The sequence below is a fragment of the Kryptolebias marmoratus genome, linkage group LG1, assembly GCF_001649575.2.
Source record: "Kryptolebias marmoratus isolate JLee-2015 linkage group LG1, ASM164957v2, whole genome shotgun sequence".
Classification (NCBI taxonomy): Eukaryota; Metazoa; Chordata; class Actinopteri; order Cyprinodontiformes; family Rivulidae; genus Kryptolebias; species Kryptolebias marmoratus.
In genome coordinates, this window is record NC_051430.1 from 6,527,491 (window position 1) to 6,539,085 (window position 11,595).

At 38.8% G+C, this 11,595-nt stretch overlaps 1 protein-coding gene across 2 annotated transcripts in view; it reads left to right on the top strand.

Annotated features, from left to right (window-relative positions):
• Positions 1 to 2,710: 2,710 nt before the first annotated feature.
• fgf17 (fibroblast growth factor 17) overlaps positions 2,711 to 11,595 on the top strand; it is a 13,385-nt gene continuing 4,500 nt past the window's right edge. The window contains exons 1-4 of one of the 2 annotated variants that reach the window (XM_017433966.3): positions 2,711 to 2,951; positions 3,033 to 3,069; positions 3,284 to 3,461; positions 5,767 to 5,873. In XM_017433966.3, coding sequence (XP_017289455.1) covers positions 2,920 to 2,951; positions 3,033 to 3,069; positions 3,284 to 3,461; positions 5,767 to 5,873 — 354 coding nt within the window. In that variant the 5' untranslated portion in view covers positions 2,711 to 2,919. The remainder of the gene's footprint in view (positions 2,952 to 3,032; positions 3,070 to 3,283; positions 3,462 to 5,766; positions 5,874 to 11,595) is intronic. The other variant, XM_017433967.3, reaches the window with a different exon arrangement.

The window sequence follows — 11,595 nt, forward strand, 5'->3', positions numbered from 1 at the left end:
CAGATAAAGAACAATAAAAGCTGAGCCAAGAGCAGGTGTGACAGAGGAAGAAGAAATCAAGATTGAATGAAAAGAAAAACTAAATCTACAAAGACAAGAAGTGAAGCTAACCAGAAGCTGACACAATATGGAAGGCAGTTAAATGAGGAAAAAATGTGGAAAGAGATGGCAAAAGTTGAATTAAAGTCTACATACCGTGACAAAGCTTTGCTCATCACAGACCAAAAAAAAACAGAACCCAAGATTTAGTCTAATGTGAAACATATTCCATCCAAAATTAGTAAAATAGTTTCATTTAAACACTTGAATCAGTGATGAACTGTTATGGTCCTCTTATTTTCAAACAATTGCACAATTATCCTCATTACATGGGTTTGCACAGTAGTAAAGACAGCTTGAAATGTGAATATAAAAATTTCCTGTTGATATGAGTCTTTGATGTCATTGAGTGTACCAACCAAACATACTTGCTGGACCATGAATCCTAAAATTGTGACTAAAAATGATGGACCAAGGTCATTGTACAGTAAGACATAACATTACCTAAAAGGGTGTAACAGTACATACTGTATATCTATACTGAACTGTTATGGTACAGACGTTTGACAAAATGTTTATTAAAGAACAACAAATATGTCACCATCCGATCTTAAAGTGGGCGCACATTTAAGGTAACTTTATTTTATTAACAGCCACAACAAAAAAAGAAGCAGAGAAAGAGTGCAATCTAAAGCACTCAACATCAAACAAACATAAATGTTTGGGTCAGAATAATGCGCAAAAGCTTAAAAAGCTGCATATTTGTTTTAAATTCAGCTGCATGGAAAAGTGCCATGTTCACAGAGTGATCACAGGCAGAGGTGCAAGTATGGCAAGCAATTGCATCATATAATCAGCACTTTGAGATGTGCCATTTGTGTTTTTATTTAATATCCCTGATATCATGCACTGTTTTCCCAGCTGAGACTTTACATGTGAGTGTTTACCTTTTTTTTCTATTTTCACACTGGGAGATGTTATTAGGTTCTGTGTTGCTTTTTATTTTGCATTAAGTCAAAGTCAAAATAATTAAAGCAAAAACCCATTGGTCTTTGTTTTGCTTTTTAATATGTTTTGACCCAAGAGAGAGACCCTTTTTGTTTAACACATGTCATGTAGGACACTGTTTGCAGTTCTGAGTGGACGAAAAAGACATTAATATGTGACTTCAAATTTTATAGTATGATTACTGTACATGGCCTGCTATCTTAGAGCTTCCCTTCTAGCAATGTCTGTCTTTCTGTCTTTGCTTCTGGGTAGGTTATTATCTTGTAAAATAAATAAATAAATAAATTGCATTTGTTTCTTTTTTGTATTGTCCCGAACACATACTAAAATGTGACGTCATACCAATGTATGAACTAAACCATGACTTTGGCACACCGTTACACCCTTGGTAACTAGTGGAGTCATATCTGCTGGTCCTGTTAGCCTGTTAAAAGCAGGCTGAGACGTCACTGCTGCCTAACTCCTGCATTCAACAATTTTATTGCTCTTGACAGGGGTGGCAGTGGTGGTGGGGGTCAAAAGAACGTGAGAAGAGCAAGATGTGAAGGCACTTGAAGCTTCGTGTTGCACTGTTGTTCACAAACTCTGCCTCATCTGGACCAAGCAGCTATGTAAATACACACCCATTTCTAATATATAAACCACTTCTTCTCCATTGTTTTCTCTGCTGAAAACAGAATCATTTTAAAGCTGGAAGAAAAATGGAGTCCAGCTCATCACAGATGGGATGTTGATTGTATGTTATGAGTGAATAAAAAGACAGTTTTGCTGGTGACTGCCTTTTGTTTGTGTGTTATCAAAGTATCTCATGTACCACTGGACAAATTTTATCAAAACTCTCAGAAAGTAGTAACTGGATGTACATTTACAACTGATTAACGTTTGGAGTCAACCCAATTCAATATGGCTGCCACAGCTAACTGATATTAGGAAACACAATAATGACTATAACTCAGTCAATTTTACAGATATAAAGCTTCAGTTTTGCGTGGTAGGAGCTGAGATTAAGCTACAGCAACTACTTCAAATGCAACACATTGAGTGACAAATTTGCATGACTGCAACTCAGTCAATTTCACAGATATTCAGCTACAATTTAGTGTGGTAGTAGCTGGGAGTCTTCACCACCAACACACCTTTTAGGCGCTAACAGAGCACATCAGATCACATTAGATCAAACATAAGGCCATTTACAATTGTCTTTCCACTTTTACATGCCTATAGCCTTCTTTAGTTTGGAGATGGGTGTTTTTATGAGCTGGAAGTGTGACCTTCAAAAAGACAAAAGGAGTGTGGTAATGGTGTGTGTGGGGTGTGTGTGTGTGTGTGTGTGTGTGGGGTGGGGGGGTAGCACCCAATTATCCCACAGCGTCTTTCCTTAAAAGTAAAGATCAAAACAGACTTTTGGAAAAACTGGGCAAACAGTTTGATGTTTATGGTTCTGATCTGGGGAAAAATATGTGGATTTAATTTTTTCTATTTGCACGTGTTAGTCTCCCTATATGATCTTTTTTTTCGCTGCGTTGAGCCGCCTTCGAGTAGGAGTTCAGGGAGGGACTTTTGTCACATTTAACCAGTGAGCAGCAGGATCACGGCGTGGCAGAGCGTGTTTTTTTTTTTTCAAACCTGGAATGAATCCCTGACAGTGATGCGAAGACAGACAGACCTCCGAGGCTTCCTGTAATGGATGCGCTCGCTTCTCACGTGCTGCCTCTTGGAGCTACTAAGGACCAGGATCAGGATTTTAGTCTGTGTGAGTTCTGACTCCCCCGCAAGGAGCCTGGGCTGCTGTGGATGGACATCAGAGGTGCAGCTCTGTCCACCCTTGTGGCCTTTATCTGCCTCTGCTGATCGGATGAAGCAAAGAGGAGAATGTATGGAATAAACCCTCGCAGTTTTTATATGTAAGTGGACCGACTGTGACACATTGCCCCCCACAGAAAGTCCCTTCCCCTGCACTCATGTGTTTATTGTTGCCTCTGCAGATCTTTTCATTTTTTTGTGCTGTGCTACCACATTCAGGTAAGAAAACATTACCTTTAAATAAATAAAAAATAGTTTAAAAAAAAAAGTTGCCCTCATCCTCCCTGGATGCCATTATATAATGGAGCCGCAACATTCTCGTGAGGGGCCCATTATATAGGCTGCCTGTGAAGTCAGCAAAACGTGCATTTATCCCAGATTAGAGAGAGAAACGCGCAGTTATGTATTTTATTTTTCCCTTTGCATAAAAAAGGGGGAGAATCACCCGTCTCCTAATTTTAACCAGTATGTGAGGACGCAGGGCGCAGTGACGGACCAGCTGAGCCGCAGGCAGGTCCGGGTCTACCAGCTCTACAGCCGCACCAGCGGGAAACACGTCCAGATTCAAGGCAAAAGAGTCACCGCCACCGCCGAGGATGGAGACCTGTACGGTGAGAGCTCAGCCAGAGCCCTTCAGACATCTAATTCCTGTCAAAAAGAACTTAAAAATGCAGAAGGGACAAAAAACAACAACAAAACAATACATAAATAAATGCCATAATTTTTAGTTCGAGCTGCATACCTTTAACTCTGAAATGTGCTTTTATTTTCTCGTGTTGCATAAAAGTGGACTGATATGAAATAGCTTTTAAAGTTCTGTCATGTAAAATCAAATCACAGGGAATTCATTTGGTTTGGGTGTTCAAATCAAAGGAATCTGTGTCCAGAATGCTGGGAATAATTGGGAGGTAAAAACTGTGCATCCAACAGCCTATGTACACCATTTTGTTCATATTCAGTTTTAGATCAATAAATCAAAGTTTATTTGTGTGGCACATTTTTAAAACAGCCTTTCTTGGCCAAAGTGATTTACAGATTTTTAAATATTAAATCAACATAGGTGAACTAAACTGCAGTAAAATACCACATCAAAGAAAAGAGGGCTAAATAAAATTAACTTGTGCAGTCTAATGAATAAAAAATAAAATCAGCAAAAATCAATAGAAAGTTTAGATCTTTTGCTCATATAGGGACATTGGTTTCCCTGCATTATAATAATTTATTTTGTTCAACTTCGACCTGTGTGTGTGTGTGTGTGTAGTGAGACAAGAATCTGGGAGTAGCAGTAACACAGCATAACACATTATGGTTTAAGTACAAATCTTTGGCATGTTTTTGTGGCTTTGTGTGCACCGAACCACAACAGCAGCACAATAGCAGCTGAAGTATCCTTTGGTGGAATTCAAAGGAAAGTTTTTCAGCTTTGTGGTCGCCGACTGCAGGGGCACAAAGCCCCCGTTGCCCCCGCTGGAGGGCTGACATCCTCAGGCACAACTAGCAGTCTCACCTCGCAGCCAGTCCATCCCACTTTCTGTGGGCTGCTTTCATGGACTGTATGCTAATTTAGCCTTCCTGCTGTATCCATGAAGCTGTCGTCTGGCGAATTACTGTCTGATTAGCACAAAGCCCTTTGTCTCTGCAGCTCCAATTCACAAAGCTGTTGTAATGGCCACTGGCCACAATTAGGTAGAGGATAAAATCAATTGAGAATGTTTATTCAGCTTCTAATACAGCACTTTAATGTTTTGTTGCATATGGGGGACTTTCAAGAGAGGCTAATTCGCATTGAAAACAGTCGACTAAACAGTAGCATATAAAAACAAAAGCCTACTTTGCAGTGATCTGACAAATAAACAAACAAGCAATAAATGCTTCCAGACTGCATTGCTACAGGTTGTATCTCACCTGGAGACTAGCTGGCGAAAATGTACAAATCTTCAGTGGCAGTCTCACTGAATTTGGGACCAATTTGGGACCAGCGAGCCATGTTGTCGTACTTTGCAGGTATTTTTGTGCACATAGCTTGCAAAACTGTATTCGAGTCCATGCACATCATTTCATTGCCTACCTCCACCCAAATCATACCTAACTCGGGTCGCTTTGTTCGGGACTTTAGCCTGAGATTTTTTGGGAGGAGTCAAAATACAGTTTTAGCGCTCTATAATTTATGGAAACTAAACTGAGACGGGTTCAGGACTTCCACCATAACTCTGAGACTATTTTGAGAAAAAAAAAATGCCACTGCCTGATGTGCTTCTGACTATTAGTTCAAATTTGTCCTTCGTGGAGGACATTTGTAAACCTTTAATATCTCCCATCCACTGCACACTGGTGAATTAACTCTTTTTGTTATCTACAGAGGACATTTAGGGCTTTCCAATGACACCAAATGTGAAGGGTGAGGATAATTACCTTACAAAGATTAGGGAATTAAAAAAAAAATGTGATTGGACAATATTTTTTTAGTGGTAGTTAGGAGGATAATTCCTTTGTTGATCATTTGCGGTAGACATAGTACATCTTATAAAGTTTTAATCATACAGTCTGTAACAACATTGTAATTTAGCTCCTTGAATGTTATTATAACACCCAGCAAATTTATTTTGTAAATACTTTTATTAGACAATGTGACACAAGTCTAAACTGCTTGGTGACTTAACTAAAAAAAAGTGAAGAGTAAAAAGTCATCATATTTACAAGAAAAAGGTCTATATGTCAACTTTCTGATGAATTTCTTTGTCATTTGGATATGTAAAAGGAAGGATAAAATCTGATTTTCACCTTTTAGGATAAAAGCAGATATGGTGTTGTAGCCTGACTTGGTTCTGAAAAAGACATTCATGAATAAATCTAGTCTAAAACGTATGTCTTGTTTTCTCTCATCAACTCGCTGATCCTTTGTCCCCTTTCTTGCAGCTCGCCTGTTTGTTGAGACGGACACCTTCGGTAGTCGAGTGAGGATAAAAGGTGCAGAAAGTGGGCGTTATCTCTGCATGAACCGCAAGGGGAAACTCGTTGGAAAGGTATAGCACACGCTTCTGTTTTTTTTAAAAATACACTTTGTAAGAATGTTTCCAAAAAGGAACACCCTTACAATAATAGGAACAAATAATCACATCTGTAGATCTAAATTAGAACCCCTGATAATGTATAATCTGAGCACGAGCACACCAGTACCAATAGGTGCCCTCTTGGCGGAGCAGGTGGAGCAGCTGCTCCCCCATTTTCACACTTAAAAAAACACGTCATCACTCCCAGCAACAAGTATGCCGTGTTTATTGATTCTAAATTTACTTTCTTAGTAACAAAATGAAAAAAAAGAGTATTATAGAAAAATCACCACAATCTACACCCCTGCCCCTCAGCTTTGAGTTGGTTCAGTTACACCGGTAGCGGCTAGCTCGAGTCGCTAGCAGGGTGTAGTTGTTGGCAAACTTAGCAACTTTGATGCTATATTTACTGAGTTTTCAGACCCTCCCAGCAACAATTTTTTTTTTCAAAAATGCGACTAGTGACTATTTCTGGTGTTATTAGAGACTTTTGGAGACTGTCGTGAAATCAATTATCGTCCTTTCCAATGAGCAGCGGGTGTTGCTGTGAGCCCCTCCTCCGTCTCAAAGTTCTCACAGGTGGCTCAGTCCTCCTGCAGCGTCCCTCCAGCTGCAGGAGAACCCAAAGAGATTTGGCCCACCGCAGCCGGACTGCTAATGAATCACGCATGTGCGAGGCCACTGCTGACTAATTACTCATACCACTCATATGCATGTAAGATTTTCTCTATAAACTAAATCACTGCACTGAAATCACTTTTAGTGTTTCTTTTGGGTCACTTTTCCTGGTCCCAAGCCTGGATAAAAGAGGAGGGTTGGAATTGTGACAGTAAACACATTAAAGAATCGACAGAAAAAAGCTCATTTGTAGTTATAAACGTATTAAGACTGCTCTTTTACTTTGTTTTTGTCTCTCCCACGACGTTATTTCTTTTTGGCCAATTATGCAAATTAGGTGATGATGTCATTTAGCAACTTCTGGCGACTTTTAGGACAGCCAGTAGCTACTTTCCTGACTCAACATTTTTGCAACACTGTTTGCTAGTCTGCCAGCGTTCAGCTGCAAGTCCACAGCCAGAGCTCTCTCTTCAGCTGTAGAAATGAGGGAAAAAAATGAAGTTTTAAAACTATGCTTTGTCTTTTTTCTTTGTCATTTCCCCAACCAATCACATTAATCATTCCAGACTGTGTTCCTCCATTTTATAACACGATCAGACACCCATGCCAGCACCACCAGTGTTTCTTAAATCAATATGGAACATTTTTCTCCACATGAGGTCTGAATGAACAAAAATATTTTCAATCATCTCAATTTGATGGATTGATGGATTATCTTCTTCAGATCACTTAGTCTTTAAATCTTCACATACAATAAATTACACAAATGTAAAATTGTTGTCACCATATTCACAGGACTTCTTAACCCCCCCCCCACACACACACACACACACACATACACACTTTAAATATTTGTTAAAAAAGTGATCCCGATGTGGCTGAGTGATAGTCACTCAGCCTTATTGTCCAAACCTATCATCACTAGGGGGAAGTACCCTCCTGTTATGTTCTCCCCGTGTCTGTTTGGACATGAGTCAACTCTCCCTTTCCTACATGGAAATGGAAAAGACGGATTTATGTATTGTGACATGACAAGTGGTAAACCTATGTCACATCATGGTTGTGAAACGTTGACACTGTGGCCGCTGTTTAAACATAAAAGACACATGCAGAGAAAGATAAGCCAGGTTCGAAACATACTCTGTGACCCAAGATGGATTACATTTATTTCAACAAACAACTGTTTGTTAGGTGCTTCAATATGGTAAGTAATTATGAACGTGAAGGTTCTGTTTTATGTAGAAGTCATATTTTTTCTGTAAGACCGCCTTTATGTTGGATTATGACTTTGCTACTCTCTCCACAACCTTCCCATCCTGTTAGCACATGACTGAATTGCAGCAAATTCGGAAAACTTATAGTATGAGGGGGATCATGATGCTGCTACAATCTTATACTAACCAAATAGATTTCCTCTGATATTTTCCATCTCCTTTGCCCTCACCACGCTCTATAGTGTACCTACTTAGGCTGCGTCAGAATGCAGCTTTGCACTAAAACAATGGTGTCAAAATCTGTTTCTCAGGGGACTGCTCTCCTACATGTTTTAGATGTGCTCTTGCTTTAAAACACATGGTATAAATGAATGACTTGTTGCCATGCTCCTGGAGAACTTGATGATTTGGTGAGGAGGTAAGTAAACCATTTGAATCTGGTCTGTTGGAGCAGAAAAACCTAAAACTCCCAGGACAGTGGCCCTTGAGGCCTGGAGTTTGACACCCTTGCACTAAAAGATCATAACATGTTAGCACAGGTATCACACCTGATCTTCAGACCAGCTTGGCCATTCCTGCTTCAAATTCTCACGATCAAATCACGCTGGTGTGTGCCGACTCCAAATCATGAATACCAGCCACCACGCTCCTCTGTGATCCACTCAGGATCTCCTGTCTGTGCACAAGATTAGACTAAAAGTTGTGAACAGGTTTTCATGAAAGTTTTCAGGAAATATCAAACATGCTACAAGGAACAAGTAATTAGATTTTGGTGGCTCACCATTTGGATTTAGGAATTTTTTAAAGGATTCCAAGTAGACAGTGACCCTACAGCCTTGGCAGAGGATTGTTCTCTTGGAGTGCTTCAAGTTTTTCTTATGCTTCCTTATTTAGTTCAGTTCAGTTTATTTATATAGTGCCAAATCGCAATTCAACAAGTCGTCTCAGGGCGCTGTACATAAATATTCACATACATTAGAAAATACCAATTAGTAGAGGTTATTTATCTAAGGAAGCCAGCAGTACGGTGCACATCTTAGGACATCCTCAGATAACAGAAAAAAGATTCTTAGAAAGAATCTTTCTGCAGGTGGCGCTGTTGTCAGGATTTTTTTTCCCAACTTTTTTTATCGTCATTGTTACAAACCCAAAAAGAAAGCAAACTGATATCAGCACAAACACAAACAATATTTCAAAGAGAAAATGTGTGTTTGACACAATTTCTATAAGACTGACACCTATTGATAAAACTCTGAGAGTTTCACTGGCAGTTGGCAGTTTAATGACAATGAAGTTGCAAGAATTTTAAACCCCCTACCATCTTAAATGTGCTCTGTGGAATACAACTCCATAAAGATTCTGGCATCTCTAAACATTTTTAATCCATTTGACTTTAAAGGTGTAATTAGAGATCTATTATAAAACATAAATAATATATAAAATTGAGTTATCTATTAAAGAAATTAAAAAGAGAGAGATTAAAAAATGTTTGGTGATGCAGAGTCTTTATGGAAATTGTGTCAAACACACATTTTCTTTGTGGAAAATTGTTTGTTTGTGCTGATATCAGTTTGCTTTCTATTTGTGTTTGTAAAAAAAAGTTGATAAGTTGATAAAAAAGTTGGGAAAAAAAAAATCCTGACAACAATGCCACCTGCAGAAGGGTTCTCTCTTGAACACTTTATCTGATAACCGACTCCTTTTTTTACACCCGAGGATGTCCTAAAATGTACACCATACAGCAGGTTGTGTTGAATTTTCACTTTGTCGCAATCTCCCATCCTGAGCAGCACATAGGAGAGTGGAAAAGGAACGAGTCCCCTTTAGAAACCTCCAGCAGAACCAGATCCAGGATCTGCATTGACTTGATAGGGTTTAGGAGAACAAGTTTCATGGAAAAATATAACTGGGCATCATCAGCTTAACAATGAAAATTTTCCTGTGCTGTCTAACAATTTGACCTAATAGAAGCGCAAATAAAGTAAAGAGTATTGGTACATGCACTGAATCCTGAGGAACCCCATGTCTAATTACTCATTCTTAACATGAACAAACTGGAATCTATCATATAAATATGATTTTAACCATTTTAGAACTGTTCCTGTAATCCTAATATTATGTTCAAGCCTCTCTAATAGAATATTGTGATCAGTTGTATCAAATGCAGCACTGAGATCTAACAGGACAAGTATGGACACAAGTCCATTGTCTAAGGACAGGAAAATATCAAAATAAAAATTAATACTGATAATTGGTTTAGCATTCATCAATAATCCTGACTAAAAAATAGCAGCTCCACCTCGACCTGTTGTTCCAGGAACATGAAAGTTTAGATAATTACCAGGAGTGGATTCATTAATACCAACAGAATCCTCCTGTTGTAGCCAGGTTTCTGTTAGACACAATAAATCAATTTGATGATCTGTTATCAAATCATCATCAACCTCATGTTTCCCATGAGGCTCATCGCTGGCCTTGGTGCGCTTCAGGTGTGTGTGTGTGTGTGTGTGTGTGTGTGGGGGGGGTCTGGCATCAGTCACATTAGCGCTGTTTTCATCATTAACTACAGACACTTAGAGAAGTGAGCTCTTATGTAAGACAGCAGAGAGGTGTGTGAGAGGACACACCTCTTTGCTTTCTGGACTGTCTTCGTATGCACCTATTTTTTTAGTTTCTTTATACTTCCTGTTGTCTCATGTTTTTTTTCTTTAAAAAAACTTTTGCTTTTCCATTTTGCTTCTTTCAACCTGGTGCTTTTCTCTCCTAGCATAGTGATAAACCACCTCTTCATTGCTACAGAAGTCTTCTGCATGCTCAGAACCATTTTGGACAGACCATGTTCTTATCTCTTGTAATGGGAAGTCCACTGCATCCTTTTTACGTACCTGAGGACTTTGCTATGACCCTGCAAAAGCCATCCATGTTCTGACGGATTTCTTACATTGTAGCTGGGCTCTTAGGTCAGATTTGCTAATTTAGTATCAACCTGTTAATCACAGATTAAAAACACAGATTTACAGTGAGGGTTATAGATGCTTATGTATGTACTCAACAAGGCTTTTAAAAGAAAATCCTATTTTAGGAAATAAGTTTGTTTTTTTGCCATGGAGAACAGTAGAACTCACCACTGTAGTGTTGGATATGCAGAGCTCATATCACAGGTTTTTGTTCTGCACAACCATGTCTGCTTTCACTAAAACAAGTTTTCAGAATCAATCAATATTTTATCCAAAATGTGATCTTCGTCAGTTAGCTGCCTGGTTTGATTAGCACTTGTAGCTTTACAAAAATTAAAAAATAAAAATCTCTGACAACCTCGCTCAGTGGAATGAGCAAAGAAAAGCAGGTTCTCACATTTTGACTTGTAGCACCTCAGGCTGGTTGATAGTGCTCTAAAACCTGCTGACCCACAGCAAACGTCAAAGGGGCGAAATTTAGAAGGAGCAAACTTCAACAAAGCTGTAACTGCACAGGAATAAAAGCGGCTTTAATTAAAAAAAAGAAAAGAAAAGAACGTGTCAATTAGCACTCTCTAGAAGGAGTGCTAACAGGTCAAGGCTGTAAAGACGTAAGGGTACTGAGGGTCTGCAGGAGCACAGCAAATCCAGGAGGCCCAGATTAACACTGTCAGATTTGATTTCAACACTTTTAAAGTGTCTATATGGGTCCACACCAGAAAGTGTTAATTTAACTCTTATAAAGTGTCAAATATCAAATCTCCTGGAGTTAATAATTTAACACTTACTAACACTAATTCAGTGTTAGATTTTAATATTAACTCTCACAGAGTACTTCTTTTAACTTCTTAAGAGTTATTTGTAATTAATATTAAATAGGTACTTTGTTTTGAACTTTTAAAAATT